Below are 27,667 nucleotides of genomic sequence, written 5' to 3' on the forward strand. Positions count from 1 at the left end.
ATTAAAAAACACACCCCTAGTGTAAGTAGGACTACTTAAATTGGAAACCATGTGAATAGGGTCACCGAAGCATGGTGTACAATGGTGTTGATGGGATTAAACATGTCGACTAAACATAAGATGTTTAACCAATCCTATAAAACTAGAAGTTGCAAAGGGTTGAAATTGTAAAACGTTGACTACCTTGTTAATTTAAATAGTAGGATAAAGGTCACCTAACAACTATTTGAATGTAACATTGGGTTCTAGATTTTAATCATTAATTGTCTTGGAGACATAAAGGGTATTAAAGATTAAAATAATTGATATCGAAAATACTAAAATTGAGCTTTGTTATGTTTGTAGATGGCCGAAATCAACAATCCACCTAACGTTATTATTCCACCAGTAAATAACCTGTTACTAAGATCTATTCTCGATAAGGATCGTCTAAACTATACCAACTTTATGGATTGGTATCGAAACTTGAGAATCGTTCTCAAGCAAGAAAAGAAATACTACGTATTTGTCACACCCCGACTAGCACAATGCGGAAGCGTAAAACGAGAATGTAACAGACACCTCTGGTATCAACAATATTGTTTATAAAGAAACATTACAAACTAATTTACATTATATTACATTGATATATCTTTGTGTTCAAACTAGGTGTTACAACAAAATACGTTCATTAAACTATTCTATTCGTACTAATAACCTTGCATCTATTCACATAGCATCGAGCATGTTCCATAGTAGATAGCACGACATCACTTTATTCCAACTTTGGTAATCCTGAAAAGCAGTTTAAAACGGGTCAACTACTGGAGTTGGTGAGTTTCACGAGTTTCAAGAAAACAGTTATGAATATTCACAAGTTAACACTTGTAATCATGATATAAGTATGTATGTATGTAAATGATGTAATTATGCTAAGCTGCAGTGAAGCCTTGACTATTTGTGCTGCGTGCATCCATTTCCCACGCCCAATCAACCACTGTGGCCCCCTTTCTGCCCACAATATACCCCAAGTAGCTATGTCTAACACTACATAGCGTGTTGTATAATTATGGTCATGTGCAAATGGGGTAAAGTCTCAGCAACACACGCCGGCTCCATTTGGGTTTGTCAAACCAATAGTACTATTCACAAGCCACCGGCTCGAAGTTAATCACTGTGTTAGTGGGGACTTTCGTGTGTTAGCACTTAGATAATTCATATCAATACATGTTTCAGGTATATATAAGTAATCAAACACGCTTTTCACCCCCAAAAGTTCAAAAAACAGTTTAGAAGTGGGGTCATGAAACTCACTATTTAGTAGATAACTAGTAGCACGTCGGTTCGAGGTTTGTGTAACTTGTAATCACGGTTTCCTATAATCAATATTATAATAATATTAATATTTTAATACTATTATAATCTCAATACTAAACTGGGCTGTATAACTAATCTGGGTATAGCTAGAACGCCCAGAAAGTGGCAATAGGCTTAGGTTGTGATGTTGTTAAATGTCTAATACTTAAAACCGAACTTGGCTCAGATTCCCGTTTTCCCAGCTGGGCCAAGATGTTCGTTTATGCGTTCATAAAACAGTTATGGGCTTGGGTAAATGTATTGGTTAATAAAATGATTAAGTTATAAAGAAGGATCACATACTGGGGTCCCGGATTAGCTACGGGGCCCGTTTCCGTTTATTCAGTTTGATTCAAGAAGAAACGCGCACAATCTATCCGGATTGTCCAGGTTTCTCATAGAAAAGCTCATTTTTAATTAATTAATCCAAAAATATGATTTTTGATCACTCTTGGTGATTTGATATTCCCGCAGGTTCGTTAGTCACGAACTTATCGGTTTTTATAAAAACTGAGTTTGTTTAATCTTCAGATTAGCATAATTAATTAACCGTTAATCGTTAAATTATGAAAATTTAGCCACTTATCAATTAAAATATATAGAGTTTTATAAAAATATTTCTGGAATTATTTACTGATTTATTAATTTATAAAAATTTATTTTATCGGCTATATTTCGCCTAAAAATCGTCCGTTTATCCCAAACAATTTCCAAAAATGCCACAAAAATTCCTGAATACTCAAATTATGTCTCAAAACAACCTGTATCAATTCCAGAATGTAAAAAGCTCGTGCAATATTCTTTTCGGCCCAAATTCGGCTATAAAAATTCATACAAACACAAATGCACAAAACACCTTTAGACTTCTCCAGATGATACCAAAAATCATATGTGATAAAAATACATCAAATCTGTGTTCCCTGAAAAATTTCATAATATTTGAGGTAATTTAACTATTTTTCCCAAATAAACGTCCCAATTTGGTAATAAATTCGCCAAATATTCTCAGATGGTTGAAAAATTACCAAATTTGAATAGGGACTCAATGACATTGTCCCTGATGTCTTTGTAAAATTTCAAGACCTAAAAATATACACATCACAACCTTAACCTAAACATCCCGTAAGCGAGTGTTTCGGCATTACCTTAGCGGTTTCGGTTCGTTTCCGCCTTTCTAATCAACTTTTCAAGATCTTGTGCTTCTATGTAGGCTAGATACAAGTCCTATATCACAAACAAATCAAGTTTCATCAACAAAACAGCCCCTTAACTTAGGGTTTCGGTTAGGGTAAAAAAACCGAACATTTGACCCGTAAAAACACCGTTTAAACCCTCTAATCCGTGTTTATGGCCAAAAAAGAGTATGATTCTGATTCCTAACCATGCATATGATCAAAACATGTTTTTGGATCATTTTTAAGGTTTTTTCATGGTAAGGAATGATTTTTGGTAATCAAACTAGGTTTATATGATATTAAACAAGATTAACAAGTTGTAAAAGTTGATTAAAATGAATTTTTACCTAAAATTTTTGCTTGGTTCGTAAAGAACAGCTGTGGTTTCTTTCCAAAATTTGCAAATGTCTTTTTTTATAAATATCATGAGATGGTGGCTTATAAAGAAAGCAAAACAACAAAAATATAAAAAAAACTTGCGGCCGGAATTGGGCCTGCCCCATTTGGCCTAAATTTGGCCCAATTTTCTCGATTAGCATGCCCGAACGTGAAAATCCAAGTCCAAATTTATTTCAGGTTCGGTTTTTGGCGCGAAAAATATATCGGGTAAGATAAATAGTGCGAAAAACGAGTGTTTTTTGGCTAATTTTGTGTAAATTTATAAAAACATACTATACGTTTATAAAAATAGAAAATATTTTCACGGATCGCTTAAAACATTTCAAATAAGTGTTTGGTAAGTCTTTTTCGGCTTAATGGATGATAAAATGCTTGGTTTGTAACTATCTTTCGCGTTTAAATCTATAGCGGGTAGTTAAACGAGCATGTTTTCGTTTAACTTGTTTGCTATCGAACTAAGGCCATATTACCAATATTTTAGCTTATATTAAATGTGTATCACTTATAGATGGCCCCCCGGAATATCTGGGTCATAACCCGAACCGTTAGGTTAATCGTTCGTTTGTTACGCAAAAAGCGTTTATCTGCTTAATCGATAATTACGTACTGAGGTGTACCTTGTTTTGGCTCAAATGTCACAGTATTAGAGGATCCTATTCCTGATGAACCTAGTGTTGACCATAACGATTGGGTTAAGCACAATGAGGATTCGGTGCAAGTTTCTTGCCTCATGTTGGGAACTATGATTCTCGATATTCAAAAGGATTTTGAACTTCATGGGGCATACGACATGATCACCCAAATTAAGGAAATGTTCCTTACACAAGCTAGGGTGGAACGCTTCAAAACGGTTCGAGCGCTTCATGCATGTCGTATGGAAGAAACCCAATCGGTCTCATCTTATGTGCTTAAGATGAAAAGCCACATTGATCGTCTCGAGCGCCTTAATTGTCCCGTCTCAAAGGAGTTAGCCACGGATTTGATCCAAATGAGCTAACAAAGAGGTTTGAGACATTTGTTATGAAATATAACATGAATGGGTGGGACAAGAGCATTGGTGAGCTTCACGTAATGCTCAAAACGGCCGAGACGGGAATGGGTAAAAAGGTTTTACCGGTTCTCACGATCAATGAGGGAGGCAATAGGAAGAGGCATCACCGGAACCTAAGGCAAAGGTTGCCAAAGGTAAGGGACAAGTCAAGGGCAAGTTCAAGGGAAAGGCAAACGTGGAACCACCCAAACCGAAAAAGCTAAAGGTTAGCTCGGAGGATCCATGCTTTGGATGTGGGGAGATAGGACATTGGATGAGGAATTGTCCAACCAATCTAAAAGAGTTGAAAGCTAAGAGGGATGCGGGGAAAACCTCGGGTACAACTTTCATGATTCATGTTGATCTTAATATTATTTCCTCTAACACATGGGTATCGGATACCGGATGTGGAACTCATATTTGCAATTTATTGCAGGGGTTCAAGGGAAATAATAGATTCAAGAAAGGAGATATTAGTCTCTTCATGGGCAACGGAGCAAAGGTTGTTGTCGAAGCCCGAGGAGACTACACATTGAACCTTCCAAATGGTTTGGAAGTTATTTTGAAAGATGTTTTGTATGCTCCTAGTTTGACTAGGAACATTATCTTCGTTTCTTTGTTAAGACAATATGGGTTTGATTTTATGTTTGTAGACAATGGTATTTGTGTTTTCATGAATAATGTCTTTTATTTTAAAGCAATGCCGTCTAATGGCATTTATGAATTAGTTCATGATAACACATTCTTTGATAACACGTTGTACCAATCAAGCACCAAGAGACTCAAAATGGATTTGAGTAAGACTTATCTTTGGCATTGTCGCCTTGGCCACATAAACAAAGATCGCATACATACACTTCAAAAGAATGGCCTTTTGGAATCAAGTGAAGATGATTCATTTGATAAGTGTGAGTCTTGTTTACTTAGAAAGATGACCGAGGACCCCTTTAGTGGAACAAATGAAGGGGCAAAAGACTTATTGGGTATCATACATTCGGATGTATGTGGTCCCTTTAAGACAATGACAAGGAATGGTGAAAGATACTTCATTATTTTTATCGACGACTATAGTCGTTATGGGTATGTGTACTTGTTAAGACACAAAGATGAAGCCTTTGAAATGTTCAAAGTCTTCTAAAATGAAGTACAAAATCAACTCGATAAAACCATCAAAGTACTTCATTCGGATATAGGAGGTGAATACCTAAGTGATGCTTTCCGAGATCATATTAGGAGTTGCGGGATCATCTCGCAACTTACTCCACCCGGAACACCACAATACAATGGTGTGTCCGAAAGGTGGAATCGAACTCTATTGGATATGGTTCGATCTATGATGGCTAGAAGCCTATCGCCTCTATCATTTTGTGGTTTCGCTTTGCTCTCCGCGACCCGTATTCTAAATATGGCCCCAACCAAGAAAGTGGACAAAACACCTTTTGAAATATGGAATGGCCTTCCATCATTATCATATTTAAAGGCATGGGGTTGTGAGGCTTATGTCAAGAACAACACCCAAAACAAACTTGAAAGTCGATCCACTAAGTGTATCTATCTTTTTAGGATATTGATGTAACACAAATTGTAAATCTTATTACACCAAATTTTCCTCATATTTTAGCCGAACTCCATGCAAATTCATTGTTTTTGGTACTTATTTGAGTTATTTGTGAATTTGCAGGTCCGGGCGCTCGCCCAACAAAGAAAACAAGAAAAGAGGGCGTTTCGTGGACAAAATCAGCAATCTGCTGACCCCGCACGACCGTGCTTCCAGAGATCTTACCAATGCAAGCCAGTGTCACAAGAATTCAAAAGTGCACGACCGTGCATGGTCGTGCGGATGCCCGTGCATGACCTGCACGGCCGTGCGGGCCCGTGCAGATGACCGTGCTAGAAGAGAGAAGTCTGACCTTTTCGTCAGACTAAATCAGGGTGTTGACTTTCCACTTATATGCACGACCGTGCATGGGCCCGTGCCAGACGTCCAGAAAGCTTAAATACACCTCCACTACTCCCATTTCAAGGGTGGAGCCTTAGGGGAATTCTCTAAACTTGCTGGAAAATTATTGTGTGTTGCTAGAGAGAATTCAAGGCTTCCATCTTGTGTGATCATCCTTGCAAGTAGCAACCATCATCCATCTTAGTTTGCAATTTCTTGTTTGTAACAATGCTTTGTAAGACTACTTTGATTTTGTTTGTTGTATCAAGCCTTATGGGCTAAATAATCTTGTTACTTAGATTATGTTGAAGCTTTTGCTTATGTGATATTTATTTATGCATGATTTTGACAAGTTGGTGTTCTTCAAGTTTGTGACATGTTCTTGAATAGAGTTTGATGGTTGAATACTTGTTTTAATTCCTAGTCTTGTTAGTTTGATAGATGTTTAACCATAATATGTTAGAAAACTATGTGTTGAGCATTTGTTTATGAACTTAGTTTGTGTATGCATACTTTGTTTATATCATTAAGTTAGGAATGACTAGTGGAAATTAACTTGGTTATGAATTTTAACAAGCATGAAACCTATCACTTAATATTGGAAAATTGTATGGTGATAATATGCTTCTTTGAGTTGGTTAATATTTGCTAGGGATTAAGGCCATAATTCTTGGTTCTTATTTTGCTAATTAAAAGTTTCATGTGTTTAACTAGTGTTCTTGAACTTGTCTATTTTACATGATTTTAGGTGGTTAGTTTGTTGTTTTCATTCTAGCTTTCCTTTGATTATGAGATTAGGTAGTTTTGACAAACTTACTAATCTTGGTTATTAACTTGTTGAAAACCCATCATGTTGTTTTGTTGCTAGTATTAGGTTGCCTTGATTGGAATTTGATGTTGGTGCTTAATACATGATGTTTGTCATTATCATTTCTATTTTGTCACTAAGTTTGAGTGGATGCATAGTCTAAGTAGCCTTGTTTGGATTGATTGTTAGTTGTATTTTATTTGCTTTGTTATTGTTGTATGCTAGTTTAGTTACTTGAAAAATTACTTGGATTGTTTGTTTGGTTAAATTAATTACAAAGATTTAATATCAAAAGTTAGCCGTGTCCATGGATTGACACTCGGTTCTTACCGATACTTTGCTACAAACGATAGGTACACTTGCCTTTCGTGTGTGGTTTGGTTGTTGGTGAAAACCGTTTTTAAAACCCGATTTGTGTGAAACTTTTATTCAAATTTTATATATATATTCGCACACGTCAGATATCCCAAGGATTCTATGGGATATTATTTCTACAACCCGACCAAGCAAAAGGTATTTGTTTCTCGAAAGGCCGAGTTCATGGAAACTAAGTTCCTTATGAAAGGTACTAGTAGAACGGTGGAACTCGAGGAGGATCGAGAACCACAAGCCAATACACGTTTGGTTGATACTAGAAATCGACAAAAGGTTGTTGAAAATGATCAAATGGTTGATCAAGGCACAAAAACGTTCGCAAGTCCGGTAGAATTAGTCATCCACCCGAAAGATATAGATTTTTCATGGATGGATGCTATGTGGTAGATTCGGATGACCCACCACATACCGTGATGCAATGTCACTGGCTTGAAGCCATGAACGTTGAGATGGAATCCATGCATGACAACCAAGTGTGGGACTTGGTTGTACCACCTCTTAATTCCAAACAGGTTGGAAGTAAGTGGGTTTTCAAGAAGAAAACCGATATGCATGGAAACTTGGATACTTATAAAGCAAGACTTGTAGCAAAAGGTTTCACTCAAACTCAAGGGGTTGATTATGATGAAACTTTCTCTCCCGTAGCAATGCTAAAGTCTATCTTTTTAGGATATCGATGTAACACAAATTGTACATCTTATTACATCAAATTTTCCTCATATTTTAGCCGAACTCCATGCAAATTCATTGTTTTTGGTACTTATTTGAGTTATTTGTAATTTGCAGGTCCGGGCACCCACCCGACAAAGAAAACAAGAAAAGAGGGCGTTTCGTGGACAAAATCAGCAATCTGCTGACCCCCGCACGACCGTGCAAGACCTTGCACGACCGTGCTTCCCGGAGATCTTACCAATGCAAGCCAGTGCCGCAAGAATTCAAAAGTGCACGACCGTGCATGGTCGTGCGGATGCCCGTGCATGACCTGCATAGCCGTGCGGGCCCGTGCAGATGACCGAGCTAGAACAGAGAAGTCTGACCTTTTCGTCAGACTAAAGCAGGGTGTTGACTTTCCACTTATATGCACGACCGTGTTGGCCCGTGCCAGACGTCCAGAAAGCTTAAATACACCTCCACTACTCCCAATTCAAGGGTGGAGCCTTAGGGGAATTCTCTAAACTTGCTGGAAAATTATTGTGTGTTGCTAGAGAGAATTCAAGGCTTCCATCATGTGTGATCATCCTTGCAAGTAGCAACCATCATCCATCTTAGTTTGCAATTTCTTGTTCGTAACAATGCTTTGTAAGACTACTTTGATTTTGTTTGTTGTATCAAGCCTTATGGGCTAAATACTCTTGTTACTTAGATTATGCTGAAGCTTTTGCTTATGTGATATTTATCTATGCATGATTTGACAAGTTGGTGTTCTTCAAGTTTATGACATGTTCTTGAATAGAGTTTGATGGTTGAATGCTTGTTTTAATTCCTAGTCTTGTTAGTTTGATAAATGTTTAACCATAATATGTTGGAAAACTATGTGTTGAGCATTTGTTTATGAACTTAGTTTGTGTATGCATACTTTGTTTATATCATTAAGTTAGGAATGACTAGTGGAAATTAACTTGGTTATGAATTTTAACAAGCATGAAACCTATCACTTGATATTGAAAAATTGTATGGTGATAATATGATTCTCTGAGTTGGTTAATATTTGCTAGGGATTAAGGCCATAATTCTTGGTTCATATTTTGCTAATTAAAAGTTTCATGTGTTTAACTAGTGTTCTTGAACTTGTCTATTTTACATGATTTTAGGTGGTTAGTTTGTTGTTTTCATTCTAGCTTTCCTTTGATTATGAGATTAGGTAGTTTTGACAAACTTACTAATCTATGGTTATTAACTTGTTGAAAACCCATCATGTTGTTTTGTTGCTAGTATTAGGTTGCCTTGATTGGAATTTGATATTGGTGCTTAATACATGATGTTTGTCATTATCATTGCTATTTTGTCACTAGGTTTGAGTGGATGCATAATGTAAGTAGCCTTGTTTGGATTGATTGTTAGTTGTATTTTATTTGCTTTGTTATTGTTGTATGCTACTTTAGTTACTTGAAAAATTACTTGGATTGTTTGTTTGGTTAAATTAATTACAAAGATTTAGTATCAAAAGTTAGCCGTGTCCATGGATTGACGCTCGGTTCTTACCGATACTTTGCTACAAATGATAGGTACACTTGCCTTTCATGTGTGGTTTGGTTGTTGGTGAAAACCATTTTTAAAACCCAATTTGTGTGAAACTTTTATTCAAATTTTATATATATATTCGCACACGTCAAGTTTTTGGCGCCGTTGCCGGGGACACGGTGTTTTACTTTTGAAAACGATACGAGTAAATGATTTGCCTTGTTGATATTTTTTCTCTATGTTATTTTAGTCTATTTCATTTTTATTCATATTGTTTTATTTTATTTTAGTTATATTTTTAGATAGCTTTCCGTGTCCTGTTTGTTTCCATTCCGCGTTACTTTCGGGTGATGCATGTCCACCACACCCGGTCCTGATCTTGTTTCCCCCCTTTCCGAACCCAAGCGACATCTTCAAGAAGGTTTAAGGAGGAGAGCACGCGAGATTGCTGAGGTCTTTGAAAACGAAGTTGTAGAGGAGGACGCGAATCTCGAGGTTAAACAAATGGCGGTTCCGAACAATCAAGGTCGCATGGATGACTTCGCCACGCCGTCCCTCGATGGCTATGGCAGCGGTGTCACGAAGCCCGAGATTACCGTGAGTTTCAAGATCAAGTCGAGTATTATTCATATGGTCGAAAATTCCGTCTCTTTCCATGGCCTCTCGAACGAGGACCCTCATTCTCATGGTGCGCATTTCCTTCGATTATGTGTGACATTCAAGATCCAGGGGTGTACGGACGATGCCGTGAGACTCCGACTTTTTCCGTTCTCACTTCGCGGGGCTGCCTTGGAGTGGTTAAAAGGCACTCCCTTCCGGTTCCATCACCACTTGGAACCAATTGGTTGAGCAGTTTCTTCTTCAGTACTTCCCACCCGATAAAACTACAAGATACCGGGCAAAAATCACTGGTTTTCGTGTTGATGATGATGAGTCACTTCATGCTGCATGGGAGAGGTTCAAGGGCTTGTTGAGAAAATGCCCTCATCACGGTTTGAGTCGCAGTCTTCAATGTCGTACGTTCTTTGATGCTTTATCCGGAGCACAGAAACAGGCCGTTGATCAGGTTGCGGGAGGGGATTTCGGTAGGTGTACTCCCAACGAGGCGTTGGATGTCTTGGAGTGAGCTGCTAAGAAGAGTTTTGCATATAATCCGCCTCGTAGTATTCCTTCCACTAAGGGCGTTTTTCATGTCGATTCTAATACCCTTGTTTCCGCTCAGTTAGAAGCCTTGACCAAAAGATTTGACTAGATGCAATCCGATCTGGCTAAGTCTAGCTCTCATTGTGGGGTGTGTGACGGGAAACACCAGACCAGTCAGTGCCAGCAGGCCATGGTGGTGGAGGATGTTGACTTTGTGGGCCGCCAAAACAATGCCTACAGCAACCCCTATAACCAGGGATGGAGAAACCACCCAAATTTCAGCTGGAAAGATAATGGTGGCTCTCAAAATCAAAGTCAAAATCAAAAGCCACCGGGGTTTGACCGAAATCCAAATTACCATAATCAACCCTAGAACCAGTCTTACCAGCAAAAGCCTCAGTTTCAGGGTTCCAGCAGTAATGGTCAGTCTAGTGGTGGGTCTAGTGTTGAAAATCTTTTGACTTAGCTTTTGGCAAAAAACCGAGACCTCAAACAAACTGGCTAAACAGAGGAACCTGAAGATTGATGAGACTCTCCAGAGACACGATCTCGAGTTGAGGAATTAGAAAGCGTTCATGCAGACCATTGAGAATCAGGTTAGACAGATTGCTCAGCTCCTCTCTGCGAGACCACAGGGTAGCCTTCCGAGTAACACTGAGATTAATCTGAAGGCCGAGGCTAAGGCGATTACCCTGATGAGTTTTAGATCCACCATTCCTGTTGATGCATCGGTTTCCACACCAAAACCGATTACCGATGAGATCAAGACTGAGACTCCTGGTGAGGTGCAACCGAGGTTAATCCCAGAAAGTACCCGCACAAACCAGTGAGCCAGTTGGGACTTATGTTCCTCCTATTCCATACCCAGGCCGTTTGAAGAAGCAGAAGATGGAAGAGCAGTACGGGAAATTCTTAGAACTTTTCAAGCAGCTTCACTTTAATCTTCCGTTTCTCAATGCGTTGAAAGAAATGCCTAAGTATGCTAAGTTTCTGAAAGAGGTCCTCTCGAATAAGAAGAAATTAGAGGAACTTTCTTGTGTGACTTTGAATGAGGAGTGTTCAACGGTTCTTTAGAATAAACTGCCCAAAAAAATGACCGATCCGGGCAGTTTTACCATTCCATGTTTGATCGGTAGTTTGTCGATTAGTAACGCTTTAGCCGACCTAGGTGCTAGCATTAACTTGATGCCTTATTCTGTTTTTGTAAAGCTAGACCTGGGTGAGCCTAAGCCTACTCGCATGAGCATTCAGCTTGCCGACCGCTCGGTGAAATACCCGAGAGGTATAGTTGAGAATATGCTTATGAAAATCAATAAATTTGTGTTTCCTGTTGACTTTGTGATCTTGGACATGGATGAGGATAAAAATGTACCACTCATCCTAGGTCGACCCTTCCTAGTCACTGCTAGAGCTCTCATTGATGTCTGCACCAGCAGACTCACTCTTAGAGTTTGAGACCAGGAGGTGACCTTTGATATTGGGAGATCCATGCGCCACCCACATGATCATGATGACGTGCTCTACATTGATACTGTCGATTCTTGCGTTTGTGAGCACATACATGACACGTGTGAGGAGTACTCTTTGGATACTCAGTTGTGTGTTGGAGGGATTTCTGACTTGGTCAGTGGACCTCTATTTGAGGAGTTGGTCTGTGGTGTGGATCACGAGCCTCTTGAGTGTTTAGAGAGGATTGAGGATGTTGATCGCGTTGCCGAGTCTAAGGCAAAACCTTCTGTTGTGGACCCACCATCTATCAAGCTAAAAGAACTCCCGTCCCATTTGGAGTATGCCTTTTTGGAGGATGGGTGGTCCCGCTTGCCTGTTATCATTTCTGCTAGTTTGTCGAGCGAGGAGAAGGTAAAGTTGCTCACAGTTTTGAAAAGGCACAAGCACACAATCACCTGGAAGATCATGGATATAAAAGGGATTAGCCCAACCTTTTGTACCCATAAGATCTTGATGGAGGAGGAGTACAAACCCGTGGTGCAGCACCAACGGCGTCTCAACCCTAATATGCAAGACGTTCTGAAGAAAGAGGTCATCAAGCTTCTCGATGCTGGATTGATTTATCCGATCTCTGATTCCCCATGGGTGAGCCCGGTGCAGGTCGTCCCGAAAAGGGCGGTTTGACGGTTGTTGTTAATGAGAAGAACGAGTTGATTCCTACACGTATCATCACGGGATGGAGAGTTTGCATTGACTACTGCAAACTCAACGATGCCACGAGGAAAGACCATTTTCCACTCCCCTTCATTGACCAGATGTTGGAGCGACTGTCGGGGAAGATGTACTATTGCTTTCTTGACGGTTTCTCAGGATACTTTCAGATCCCCATCTCTCCTGAGGATCAGGAGAAGATGACATTCACATGTCCCTATGGCACATTCGCCTGCCGGTGGATGCCCTTTGGATTGTGTAATGCCCCAGCCACGTTTCAGAGATGCATGGTGGCGATTTTTCATGACATAATCGAGGACTCCATGGAGGTTTTCATGGACAATTTTTCTGTGTTCGGGAGTTCTTTTGATCATTGTTTGAGAAATTTGGAGAGAATGTTGTGTAAGTCCCCCCGGGGCGTCGCCGATCGATACAAGATCCGCACGATGTCTAGGAGTGCGGAATCCTCCTAGACTCGTTTATTGGTGTAGAAGACGAAGAACACGGTTACACATACATAAACACACGAACAAACACAAGAACGGGATAAACGAATCTGCGGATCCTTTCATATAATAATCATAACTCGTTACATACCAAACACGAAAACAAAGACACGGCCGACCCGAGGTGAGCTCTACCTCGGGTCGTCCCACACGACTCTCCCTCTCTGTTTCTCTCTAGACAATTGAACTACACAAAACACACTCTAACTTTTCTGGATACCCAACTCTAAACAAGACACACCTATATATAGATACACAACTTCGCAGGCTTGGGCTTGGGCCTGTAGGCGAAGTTGTTATAACTTCGCCTAAGGCGAAGTTGTTCTAACTTCGCCTATGGCAGAAGTTGTTACAACTTCGCCATAGGCGAAGTTGTTCTAAACTTCGTACTTCGTTTCCGCTGAACAGAATTGCATAGCGACGGTCACAAAATGCACCAACAGACTCCCCTTTGACCGTTGCTCTCAATTCTAACAAACACAAAAGATCATCTGTTACAAAACATGCACCAACAGACTCCCTCTTAACTGATGATCTTCTGTTTGCTCTTCAACCAGCCGTGTCTGAAACTGTCTTGTAGCTTCACAAATCTACCAATCACCCAGCGTCTTCCATATCAGATCTCCCCTTCAGTGTAAGCTTCTCCGACTATATAGATTGAGGTCTTTGAAATGCATGCATCCCCGTGCCTAATTGATCATCTCAACCAATCACGTGAGTCCTTCTAACTTCACCAACACGTGAAGTTCTTCTAACTTCACCAACACGTGAAGTTGGGCTCCCTCCACAACTTCACCAACACGTCGGCATACGATAAGGTTTAATCTTCACCTACTCAACATCAAGTGATCAATTTCATCACAAAACCACCTTGACAGAATCTAACACACATGACCATTAATTAATCCGAAGCATCTTCAATCACCAGGGATAACGATCAAGAACATAAACACTTTAATTCCCGATTAAATCCAACTTGTTCCAGAATTTTCACTTTAATATAAGCATCACGTTTCAGGATCCAATTCTCGAACGCCTTGAAAATAACATAAATAATATGCTCTGACCGCAATCCAGTAATGACGAAAACCTTCAGTTCAATTTGACTTTCTTCAGTTGGTCAACCTCGAACAACAACTATTTCATTGCCCACAAACACCCAAATATGTGTCAATATCCAGTTTCAATCAATATCCCATTCACAACCTCAACTCCATATCCAGAGTTGACACGTATTTGTTCACACGTAAGACCAAGAGATAACAATTTTCACTCGTTGACGGAACAACGTCTTCGGTCTCACAATAATCGTGTACACCTGGCCATACAGACGAAAACTCCAAACAATTTTTTTTTTTTTTAACTTCGCCTAAAGTCAACTTCGCCTAAAAGTCAACTTCGCCCCTCCTTAACTTCGCCTGTCCATAACTTCGTCTGTCCATAACTTCGCCTATCCAAAACTTCGCCTGACTGATAACTTCGCCTAAACCCTAAAATTTAAGCGACAACTTCGCCTGAACCCCATAACTTCGCCTGCGGCGGCTGTTCGGCCAAAAACGCATCAGAAACGTGCCAGAAACACCAAAACGCAAATCTCGAATCATAGCATAAGAGCCTAAGGCTCTGATACCACTTGTAAATCCCCCCGTTCTGTCTGGATATCATTGCCCTATTCTCGTTACTTCCCCCATTCGGTTGTGTTGGCCTGTTCTGACTACGTTCCACTCGTTCATTTGTGCATTCTTTAGCAAAGTATCCATTCTGTTGACAGTTATAACACCGAACCTTTGACTTATCAAACCCTGGTCTTTCTCCAACGAATTTTCTACCAGTCTTCTTCATAAACCTTTTAACTCTTCTTACTATCATCGCCATCTGCCACTGCAGATCCATTTCCTCCAGATCATCAGCATCGATCTGATCATAGTCTTCGTCTAAAGTTGCAGGGTCAACAATTTTACCTTTAATGTAATTTTCGTACGAAGCAATGAAAGATGCATAGAGAGCAAACTGTTGTTCAGCAGATTTAACACTCATGGGCATCTGAGAGTAGTTGTTGTTCGGAACGCTTGAAGAAAAACTACCCGTTGTTGTTTGAGGTTTAGAAGTGTTTGATCCACCAGCTACGAAACACACATCACCATCCATGTTGAGAGTTACATGACCATCATGAGTTTTCTTAGAGCTCGAGTCTCCCTTTGAGTAGTAAGCAGACGATTCTGACTTCGAACTTGAACTTGAATTAACTTTCGCACCATACATTCCCGGATCCTGAACCTGATCAGTTGGTGTCTCTTTACGAACCATGTTAGGTTCAAAAGTTCGTAGTTTGTTGACTGCTGTTTCCAAGTCAATGTTGGCAAACTCTTTATCTTCTCTCATCAAGACAGTGTACATCTCCCATTTCGGTGGGAGAGCATCAAGGAGTTTTTTCTACGATCTCCTCTTCTTTGTAAACAATGGAATAATTGCTGAGTTCGGTCATCAGGTGATAATATCTTGTGATGATATCATCAAGTGATTCATTCTTCAAGTACTTGAACACCGAGAATTGGGTTTTGAGTAGCTTAATCTTGGATGCACGTATCCCCACATTACCTTCAAATCGGTTTTCAAGCGCTTCCCATAGCTCTCTAGCGGTTTTATATTTCCTGAAGGTGTGAAGAATCTCTTGTGGAAGAGCCATTGTTATCGCAGCATGAGCTTTGCTTTCAGCCTCATACATCTTCTTTTCTTCCTCTTCCATCTTATTGTATTTCTTAATTTGTTCACGACCCTCATACAAAGCCGTTGGTGGAATGTATCCATCTTGAATGCATACCCACATCTTAGCATCTTGATATTTAACATACTGCTCAAACCGATCTTTCCAAGCCACGAAATCGGTACCCTTAAGCATTTTCGGTGCCTTAGTAGCTGAACCTGCTTCCACCTCCATTTTCACCAGTTCCGTGATATTTATAGAAGTCATCTTTGGAAGAAATACAAACGAGCACTCAAAGAAACCAAAAATAAAAATTTTATTCTGAACAGTACTGTAGGCGAAGTTAAACTTAACTTCGCTTAAGTCTTAACTTCGCTTGAATTCTTAACTTCGCTCCTTTTTAAATTCGCCTGTAGATAACTTCGCTTAAGATAAGCGAACTTGTGAGGTAGGCGAAGTTGTTAATAACTTCGCTTAACCTTATATCTTCGCCTAAACCCTACAAACAGTAGCGGCAACTTCGCCTGATGAACAATTGTTTTTGCAGGTTTGATTTTGACGTTTTGCGAGGTAAACGAAGGTGTAATGGGTTGTTTTTGATGGTGGGAGGTGAGTAAGACACAAAAACTCGGTATATTAACGTAAACTCGTCCCGCGAATAGTCGAACGGAACGATTTCTACACCCGTGTGATAATCCCGAACCACACAATCACGAGCAAACGCTTTGATACCAATTGTAGGTTCCCAGCCGGATGTACACGGAATATCTCGTTCTACGTAGGTGCGGAATCCCTACGTAAGACGATACGAGCGTAGAAGACGATACACGTTAAACACAATCAAACACACGTTACAATAAACAAAGAACACGTTGTATTGCAACTAGAAACACGTGATACACCGATCACTGATTACACGAATTCTAAAACAACTTCTTCAAACAAGCCGTAACATATCCGTATTTATCATACGACAACTTCGCCTAACATGTTTAGGCGAAGTTGTCACTAACTTCGCTTGTTCAACAAGTTCGCCCATAACAGGCGAACTTGTGAGACAACTTCGCTTAAATCCAAATACAAAACATACTAACTCGATTACAGACACTATATACTGAACTACTGACATCATGTACCAACATGTTGGCTCGTTGTGAGGAGGCCAACCTTGTTCTTAATTGGGAGAAATGCCACTTCATGGTGAAGGAGGGCATTGTGTTAGGGCATAAGATTTCACAGACGGGGCTTGAGGCTGATCGAGCCAAAGTTGACACCATTTCGAAGCTCCCGCCACCGAATTCGGTGAAGTGTATTAGGAGTTTTCTCGGTCACGCGGGATTTTATCAGCGATTCATAGACGACTTTTCCCAAATCGCCCGCCCGATGACGAAACTCCTCGAGAAAGATGCCCCGTTCGTTTTCTCCTCCGAATGTCTTCGGGCGTTCGAGCTTCTGAAGGAGAAATTGGCGAATGCCCCTATCATGGTTGCCTCCGACTGGTCCTTACCTTTCGAGTTGATGTGTGATACAAGTGACTTTGCAGTCGGGGCGGTTTTAGGTCAAAGGCGGGATAAGCACTTTCACCCGATTTATTATGCGAGTAGGACACTAAATGATGCGCAGGAGCACTACACGACCACTGAAAAGGAGCTCCTAGTTGTTGTCTTTGCATTCGATAAATTTCGGTCTTATCTTGTCCTTTCTAAGACCATTGTGTTCACGGATCATGCAACCCTTCGCTATCTGTTCAGAAAACAAGATGCGAAGCCTAGACTTATTCGATGGATTTTGTTGTTGCATGAGTTTGACATTGAGATCCGTGACAAAAAGGGTGCTGAGAATCTCGCGGCCGATCACCTCTCCCGTCCTGAGTGCTCAGCTTCATCTGAACAAGTGGGGGTTCACATAAATGACAATTTCCCCCACGAGTTCCTCATGCATATCGAGACACGGGATGAGGATCATCATTGGTTCGCTGACATTGCGAATTTTCTTGCTAGTGGGATCGTGCTTAAGGGTCTGACTCACCAGAAAAAGAAGAAATTCTTTTCTGATGTGAAGCATTATTTTTGGGAGGATCCTTACTTGTTTCGTGTTGGTGCTGATCAGCTCGTGCGTAGGTGTGTGTACGGTGACGAGGCTCGAAAGATCTTGAAACACTGCCACGAGGGCCCGACCGGAGGACACCATGGAGCCACGTCCACAACGAAGAAGGTCTTTGATGCCGGTTTCTTCTGGCCAACCATCTTTCGTGATGCTCATGACATGGTGCAGTCTTGTGATGCTTGCCATAGGGCGAGCAACATCTCATCACGAGATGAGATGCCCCAGCGACCGATTCAGATCTGCGAGGTTTTTGATGTCTAGGCATCGACTTCATGGGACCTTTCCCGACTTCTTTCAGCTACCGTTACATCCTAGTAGCCGTTGATCATGTTTCGAAATGGGCCGAGGCGCAAGTCTTACCCACAAATGATGCTAGGTCGGTGGTGAAATTCTTGAAGAAGTTGTTCTCTCCGCTTTGGTGCCCCCAAAGCACTGATTAGTGACCGAGAGACACATTTTTGTAATGCCCAGTTGGAAAAGGCATTGTCCCGGTATGGTGTCCATCATCACTCCTCTACACCATACCACCCGCAGATGAGTGGGCAGGTTGAGGTCACGAATCGGGGCATCAAGAGGCTCTTGGAGAAAACGGTTAGTCAGAACCGTAAGGATTGGTCCGAGAGATTGGATGACGCACTGTGGGCATTCCATATCGCCTACAAGACACCGATTGGTACGACACCGTTTAAATTGGTGTACGGGAAAGCGTGTCATCTCCCTGTTGAACTCGAGCATAAGGCATATTGGGCATTGAAAAGTGTGAATCTTGATCTTGCATGCGCGGGTAAAAACAGGATGGGTCAGTTGCATGAGCTTGAGGAGTTGAGAGGCCAAGCTTATGAGAATTCACGGATTTACAAGGAGAGGATCAAAAAGCTTCATGACGCCCGGTTGAAGGGCCAAAAACAATTCCAAGTGGGCGATCGTGTTTTGCTTTACAATTCTCGCCTTCGTTTATTCCCCGGGAAGTTGAAATCCCGATGGTCCGGCCCCTTTAGTGTGAGACAGGTGTTTGACTACGGTACCGTTGAGATTGGCCATGAGGATGGACGCATCTTCAAGGTGAACGGTCACCGTTTGAAATACTATTTGGGCGAGCCGGTCGAGACCGTTTTGTAGGTCGTCGACCTCCACCCCATGATCTAGTGTGGGGAGTGTGAGTCTAGCTTTCGACTCCGTAAAAATTTAGCATGTTTAGGAACTTTGTAGTTTTTGTGTGTTTGTTTTCGAAGAGTTAAGCTATCTTTGTTTCTTTCCGGTTCATTTTTTGAGCGAGAGATTATGGGTTAGGGCTCATAATGGTCAAAATCGGGAACCATTTTGGTTTGGAATTGAGTGGAATACTGCCAAATTGGCAGAATGAGAATTGGTAGGCCAAAACGACCACGCACAGGCTCGTGCACGACCCCGCACGGCAGTGCAGCTTTGTCTCGGGAACCGTTTGCAGACAGTTTTTTATCAGGTTTTATCCCCTACCTACCCCAATTTTCATCCATTCCACTCTCCCCACAGCCGATTTTGACCCCCCGAATCTCTTGTTCTTCACCGGATTTTCACACCAAAGGTATGTTTATCTTCCATTCCATCTTCCTTTTTCTTGTTGTGTAGAAATTAGGGTTTGTTCATGAGGAATTTGGATTTTTTTTTCCAATCTTATCATTTTGGGTTGGATTTGCCCTAATTTCTTGTTGTTTTGGCTAGTTTTAGGGTTGTATTTGGATATTTTGGGCTTGATTGCGTTGGATTTGGTCAATTGGGTTGTTTTCCGGCAGCAGACCGTCGTCTGCACTGTTTCTGCAGACCACGCACGACCGCCGGCTCGGTCCGGCACGGCCGTGCATGGTGGTTTTCTCGCCGGAAGTCTGCTGGCCTGATCTAGATAGTTTGTCGAGTTGCACGGTCGCCGGCACGGTCGCTCCGCACGGCCGTGCACTGTCATTTTTCCGAGCGAGTTGACCGGTCTATTTTCTTAAGCCCCTGTGCATGGTCCTGTCAGTTCGCACTGCCTTGCACTGCTTTTGGCATGACCATGCCAAAGAGTCAGTCAACCTGTTTCTCGTTTTCTTTGTCTATTTTTGCTAATTCATCTCTTGTTTGACTGATGTCGGGCTGTAGGCATCCGTTCTGCCGGTTTACTGGGGATGATACCAGGAGCAGCGACGCTCGTGATCGCTTCGCTGAACTATGGCCAAGGAGGAGTAAATTCGTAATGGGACGTGTTCCCGTGCTATGAGACGCTTGATCGCATAAACCAACGTGAGCGTTTTGATGAACTGCTCACAGAACCGTGGAAGCGCCTTCTCTTTATTCATCGGCCCGTCTTTCTCAAGCCACCCTGGCTAGCACCATGGGTCTATATACCGATGAGGAGATTGAGACTGAGCTGTTTAATGGGTTGAGAGATTTCCCGAGTTCGGAGGAGAGACACGCTTTTTAGATGCGGGTTACCGGAGAACCGCATGACGGCCGTTCGTCAAAGGCCACACTACTTTTAGACCCCCTTACACCGCCTACTGCATCATTGTGTTCTTTATTGCATTGGGGCCCGCGGTGATAGTGTGGGCAATGTCGTGACCCGGGATCTTTTTCCCTTGTACTGCATTATTGACGGGCATGATTGTAATCTTGGGTTTAGTGTGGCCGAATGTTTCAGTCGAGCGGGTGGGTCCACTTCTGGTAGTTCCATTTGTGCTGGGATGCTCATCACTGAGCTCGCCCACCGACTTGGAGTTATGGACTTACTGGCTGCTCGGAATTTAACGAGGATGGGCGAGGGGATTCTCATGGACATAACTCGACTCCGGGTAATGAGGATTGTGAGGGTAGAAGGAACCGGACCAAATTGGTTGACAGGCGGGGGGTCGCATTTGGGACCCCCTACCCCCTGCTGACGACCATGACATGCAGGGTCAGGAGGAGCCACAAGTAGGTCCGATACCGCTGGATTACGAGCATCTATGGCAGAGGTTTGACCAATTCAGCCTGCAACCGGGGAGCAGTTCCAGTTCGCCCAGCAGCAGTTTCCGGCGGAGCAGATCGATCAGCGGGGTCTGCTTGACTACACGGCTGATTACACCCGCAATGGATTTAAGTGGATGTTCGCCTATGGACAGGCCCACGCGAGCCACAGTGGCTTCACGGTCCCGGCTGCGCCATCTTGGTCTTACGGCGCTTCTTCGTCGAGTCACCCCGCAGGCCTGCAGCCACCGCCTTTTGATGCACAGTTTTCGCAGCCCGGCCCGTCGTCCACCCCTTATGCTGACCCTTTCCAGAGCCCTATTGAGCATCCTGGCCATTTCACCATGCTCGTCGATCCGTATGGTGCTTCCCTATTCGCGAACCGAGACCCGGAGCCTACTGGCTCAGTTTTCGATGACATGACTGATGATTAGCAGTTTCCTTTTATTTGTGTTTTCTAGACTTTGGTAGTTTTCATTGTATTTTGTAGACTCTTTCTCTTTTGGGTTTATGATGAATGCTATCTTTGGATGTGTTTTGGATTGTATTTTGCATTCTGTTGTCTTGCGGTGGTTGTGTCTTGTCTTGCTTTGTCATTGCAGGTGGTCCTAATGCACAATTGGCGTTGCCAGATTTTCACTTGGATCTGACCGGGGTCTATAGTTTGGCAGTTTTGCATTTTTCAGGGGAGTTTTCTGTTCTCTCTTTTGCACTTACTTTTATAGTTTTTTGTTGTACAACGAGGGCGTTGCACAATTTAAGTGTGGGGAGGGAATTTTACGAATTTTGTTTGTCCAAACTTAAATTTTTTGCAAAACTCTTAAGAAAATTTTTGTAGCAAATAATAACCACTAAGCAATTTTAATTCAACTTTAATTGTTTTGTCAAAGCATAAATCTTTTAGACATTCAAGCCAAAAATCTTTAAAAAGACATACCTTTAAACATGACAAACAAATAACATTCTTACCTTGCAAAAGTTACCCATTCCGCCCGTTTCCGTGAGTTGGCCTCATCAGATTTTTTCTCATGTTTTTGCGGGCAATTGAGTGAGCCGGGTGATTATTGTAAGGTAGAACTTATTTTTTGGATTGCATTTTAAAACTATATACATATACATGGCATAAACCATTGAGGAATTTAGGATAAACCCTTTGTCTAGCCATTTTTCCACTTATATTTTCCTATTACACATTATCCGCTTAGTAGCCCATGTTTAGTCTTTTCCCGTGTTTTTTCTATTTGACCTTATTTTTATCGCCACTTAACCATATAGCCTTTTATATTTTCACCCATTTTTGGTTAGAAATCCGGTTTGGCTAAGTTAGTTAGTTTATTGTTGTATTTCTTTCATATTGTATTTTGTTCACTTGGGAAAGCACAATGCTATCTTCCAAGTTTGTATGTAAGAAAAAAAGAGAAATTTATAAAGTTAGTTCATCATATTTTAGGTGAAACTTGATTTCAAAGAGCAATTTTTGGTTTGTTAGCTCTCGGCCCGTTTAAACCATTTGGTTTAGTTAGTTAGATTTTGTTTTATAGCTAACTTAGTTCCGGATTTTCTAGCCGTTTAGCCACTTTTCCCAAAAATTCCTCACCCTAACCCTAAGCCAAGTTACAACCCTCAAGTACTCGTGTTTTATGCCATGTATGTGTCGGTTTGATATGACCCTTAAACAAGCCTATGCCTTGCTTAGTCATCGTCTTGGTATCAAGTGTTCTCAACATGCACTATTACACGCATGATCACTAAATATAGCCGAGTGTATGAGTGGACATTGTGAGGTTTGCAAGGTGGGAATGTGATGACAAATTGTAATGTTCTCTAGATTATGTCTTAATTCTTATTAGGCTTGTTTGGACATATATACAATGCTTGCTTGATCCATTAAAGAATCGAATGATTATTGCTTGTGGGTTATTATTGCTATTGTAGAGTTTGTTTTATTTGCTTGAGGACAAGCAAAGTTCAAGTGTGGGGATGTTTGATGTAACACAAAGTGTACATCTTATTACACCAAATTTTCCTCATATTTTTGCCGAACTCCATTCAAATTCATTGTTTTTGGTATTTATTTGAGTTATTTGTGCATTTGCAGGTCCGGGCGCTCGTCCGACAAAGAAAACAAGAAAAGAGGGCGTTTCGTGGACAAAATCAGCAATCTGCTGACCCCGCACGACCGTGCAAGACCTTGCACGACTGTGCTTCCCGGAGATCTTACCAATGCAAGCCAGTGCCTCAAGAATTCAAAAGTGCACGACCGTGCATGGTCGTGCGGATGCCCGTACATGACCTGTACTGCCGTGCGGGCCCATGCAGATGACCGTGCTAGAACAGAGAAGTCTGACCTTTTGGTCAGACTAAAGCAGGGTGTTGACTTTCCACTTATATGCACGACCGTGCTTGCCCGTGCATGGGCCCGTGCCAGACGTCCAGAAAGCTTAAATACACCTCCACTACTCCCATTTCAAGGGTGGAGCCTTAGGGGAATTCTCTAAACTTGCTGGAAAATTATTGTGTGTTGCTAGAAAGAATTTAAGGCTTCCATCTTGTGTGATCATCCTTGCAAGTAGCAACCATCATCCATCTTAGTTTGCAATTTCTTGTTCGTAACAATGCTTTGTAAGACTAATTTGATTTTGTTTGTTGTATCAAGCCTTATGGGCTAAATACTCTTGTTACTTTGATTATGTTGAAGCTTTTCCTTATGTGATATTTATTTATGCATGATTTTGACAAGTTGGTGTTCTTCAAGTTTGTGACATTTTCTTGAATAGAGTTTGATGGTTGAATGCTTGTTTTAATTCCTAGTCTTGTTAGTTTGATAGATGTTTAACCATAATATGTTGGAAAACTATGTGTTGAGCATTTGTTTATGAACTTAGTTTGTGTATGCATACTTTGTTTATATCATTAAGTTAGGAATGACTAGTGGAAATTAATTTGGTTATGAATTTTAACAAGCATGAAACCTATCACTTGATATTGGAAAATTGTATGGTGATAATATGATTCTTTGAGTTGGTTAATATTTTCTAGGGATTAAGGCCATAATTCTTGGTTCATATTTTGCTAATTAAAAGTTTCATGTGTTTAACTAGTGTTCTTGAACTTGTCTATTTTACATGATTTTAGGTGGTTAGTTTGTTGTTTTCATTCTAGCTTTCCTTTGATTATGAGATTAGGTAGTTTTGACAAACTTACTAATCTATGGTTATTAACTTGTTGAAAACCCATCAGGTTGTTTTGTTGCTAGTATTAGGTTGCCTTGATTGGAATTTGATGTTGGTGCTTAATACATTATGTTTGTCATTATCATTGCTATTTTGTCACTAAGTTTGAGTGGATGCATAGTCTAAGTAGCCTTGTTTGGATTGATTGTTAGTTGTATTTTATTTGCTTTGTTATTGTTGTATGCTAGTTTAGTTACTTGAAAAATTACTTGGATTGTTTGTTTGGTTAAATTAATTACAAAGATTTAGTATCAAAAGTTAGCCGTGTCCATGGATTGACACTCGGTTTTTACCGGTACTTTGCTACAAACGATAGGTACACTAGCCTTTCATGTGTGGTTTGGTTGTTGGTGAAAACCGTTTTTAAAACCCGATTTGTGTGAAACTTTTATTCAAATTTTATATATATATTCGCACACGTCAGATATCCCAAGGATTCTATGGGATATTATTTCTACAACCCGACCAAGCAAAAGGTATTTGTTTCTCGAAAGGCCGAGTTCATGGAAACTAAGTTCCTTATGGAAGGTACTAGTAGAACGGTGGAACTCGAGGAGGATCGAGAACCACAAGCCAATACACGTTTGGTTGATACTAGCAATCGACAAAAGGTTGTTGAAAATGATCAAATGGTTGATCAAGGCACAAAAACGTTCGCAAGTCCGGTAGAATTAGTCATCCACCCGAAAGATATGGATTTTTCATGGATGGATGCTATGTGGTAGATTCGGATGACCCACCACATACCGTGATGCAATGTCACTGGCTTGAAGCCATGAACGTTGAGATGGAATCCATGCATGACAACCAAGTGTGGGACTTGGTTGTACCACCTCTTAATTACAAACCGGTTGGAAGTAAGTGGGTTTTCAAGAAGAAAACTGATATGCATGGAAACTTGGATACTTATAAAGCAAGACTTGTAGCAAAAGGTTTCACTCAAACTCAAGGGGTTGATTATGATGAAACTTTCTCTCCCGTAGCAATGCTAAAGTCTATTAGGATATTGTTTGCCATAGCCGTATATTATGACTATGAGATATGACAAATGGATGTCAAAACCGCTTTTCTAAATGGGCATCTTGAGGAAGATGTCTATACGGTTCAACCCAAAGGTTTTGTCGAATCACAACATCCTAACAAAGTATGCAAGTTAAAGAAATCAATCTATGGATTGAAACAAGCATCTAGAAGTTAGAATCACCAATTTGATGAAGAAGTTAAGAAATTTGGATTCATCAAGAATGGTGATGAAGCTTGTGTGTATAAGAAAGCTAGTGGGAACATCATTACCTTCTTAGTATTGTATGTTGATGACATACTACTATTTGGGAATGACATTCCAACCATACTACTAGTTGCTTTTCAATCGGAATACATCGCCGCCTCATTGGCAGCTCAAGAAGCTGCGTGGATTAGAAAATTCATTGCCGACCTAGGGGTCGTCCGTACCATTCAGGACCCTCTAGAGATCTTTTGTGACAACGAGTGTGCGATTGCGCAAATCAAGGAACCTCGTGCACATCAAAAGACGAGGCACATTGAGCGGAGATTCAACTACATAAGGGGATGAAGTTGAAAAGGGAAAGATATGTATTCATAAAGTTCACACCGATCAAAACATTGCGGATCCACTCATGAAGCTCCTTGAAAGGCCAAAGCATGAGGGTCATACTTGTGCCTTAGGACTTCGATATTCTAGTGATTGGATATGATCGAATTTTGTATTTGGATATCGGAACAATTGTTATTTTGACTCACTCATATGATTATAGTTTTTGATTATGACATTTTGAGTTATGTTCCATTTTAGCATGTTTAAATCTGTGAATAAGTTACTTATTCTAAATGTACGTGGTCGCTCATATTTGTGGGAACAAATATGAAGGTAAGACTATTAAGAACTTGGATTGGTGGATATTCATGGGATATATATAGAGCAAGGGTTGCTGCCAAGGTTCATAGATATTTATGGGTTATAATTATTGGACTGACCCGCTTTCAAATGTTACCACATGGAATCCTTGTGATTGATCATAAGTAAATTTGAGTAAATGCGAATATCATAGTATCCTCCGACCTGAGATACATATTGGGTCTTGATATTCACCGAATATTGTACTTTGACTTAGTTCTTCGCTGCTCTGAAACATGACAGTACATAAGTTTAAGATCAGGTATGGTACAAGGTGATTGTGAGAGACGTATGTAGTCAAGAGAGGATTTGTCCCTCTTATTTGTTGAGAGTGAGATGTCTAAGGCCTGAAAGTTAAATCAACAGAGAATGATCACTATGTGTCTCTAGATTTGACATGGCATTTGTGGCAAAAGGATAAATGATAGATGTACCTAAATCATTTCAAGTAAGGGACTTGAAGGGGATGATGTATTTGAATGGCACTTTGTCATGCGTATTAGGGGTAGTAAACCGTAGTTATGCGGTATTTGCTACTTGCATAAATCTTCTATGTATCTTGTGCAAGTGGGAGATTGTTGGACTCGATATGCTCAAGACACATATTATTATTGATGTTCTAGTACGTCATGATCCAAGTCGGGTCATACCCAATAACAAGCTAGACAAACACCAATAATATTTGTTTATATATGATATGATCATTACAAATAAATATTAACACTCGAGTTACTTAGAAAGGGTTTTCTAAATACAATGTACTTGTGAAATAAATGAATCATATGGGTGATTTATATTTTATGAGAGAACATTACATAGTGTTATTTAAGTTGGTTAAATAACAATGTGTAACACTTATCAATTTGCATGTTGCTTCAAATATGTTATGTTTTATAAAATTGAAATACATAACATATGAAGATAAATAAATAAATAAATATTTGAAGTGGGTGAGAGGGTGCCCCCCCCCCCCCTCATTTCTCTCTTCAATTTTATATTATCATTATTTTGATAATGGAGACATGCAAGGATTGTGAGTGGTGGTCTTGTGAGGTGATTTTGAATGTCAACAAAATCCTTCTCTTACTCTCATAACTTCACAAGTAACAAAAACACAACACAAGGTATAGAGGAAAAATCCTCTACTTTCTCTTCCTCTCTTTGGACGGCCAAGAGCAAAGGAACCAAGGAGTGTTGTCAAGTGTTACCAAATCCTAGCTACAAGTGGTATTTGTTGGAAAGCTTGGGGTATGCTAGCTTGAGGAGCTTCATATTCAAGTTCTTGCCTTCTTCATCATCATCTCCTTCCTCTTCCTTGGATTAACAAGATTTAAAACTAATTTCTGCTGAGTTTTTCATAAAATTGGGATTTTATGACTTTGATAATCTTGTTAAAACCCAACATATTGTTAGCTTGTAAAAATTTTCAGGGACTATCAACGACCATATGAATGAGTCCCTGTCCAAATTTGGTAATTTTTCGACCATCCGAGAATATTTGGCGAATTTATTACCGAATAGGGACGTTTATTTGGGAAAAATACTTAAAATGCTTGAAAAATTATAACATTTTGTGGGAAACTCGAATTTAATATAATATGATCACCTGTCAAATTTAAGGTCATTTGGAAAACCCTAGCTATGTTTTGTGGATTTGCATTTATTCAGATTTTCATAATCGTTTTTGGCTCAAAAAGGCT

At 40.5% G+C, this 27,667-nt stretch overlaps 1 protein-coding gene and 1 non-coding gene across 2 annotated transcripts; one reads left to right on the forward strand and one right to left on the reverse strand.

Annotated features, from left to right (window-relative positions):
* Positions 1 to 10,133: 10,133 nt before the first annotated feature.
* Positions 10,134 to 10,238, reverse strand: LOC143557898 (small nucleolar RNA R71). Its single transcript, XR_013139643.1, has one exon. It is a non-coding gene; the product is annotated as a small nucleolar RNA R71 (small nucleolar RNA).
* Positions 10,239 to 11,477: 1,239 nt separating this feature from the next.
* Positions 11,478 to 11,840, forward strand: LOC143557896 (uncharacterized). Its single transcript, XM_077046859.1, has one exon. It carries the CDS (start codon positions 11,478 to 11,480, stop codon positions 11,838 to 11,840), a length of 363 nt encoding a protein of 120 aa, XP_076902974.1.
* Positions 11,841 to 27,667: the final 15,827 nt, after the last annotated feature.

This window comes from Bidens hawaiensis, unplaced genomic scaffold (assembly GCF_021521415.1).
Source record: "Bidens hawaiensis isolate Kalapana, Puna unplaced genomic scaffold, B.hawaiensis_p1.1 tig00019220_1, whole genome shotgun sequence".
NCBI classification, from domain to species: Eukaryota; Viridiplantae; Streptophyta; class Magnoliopsida; order Asterales; family Asteraceae; genus Bidens; species Bidens hawaiensis.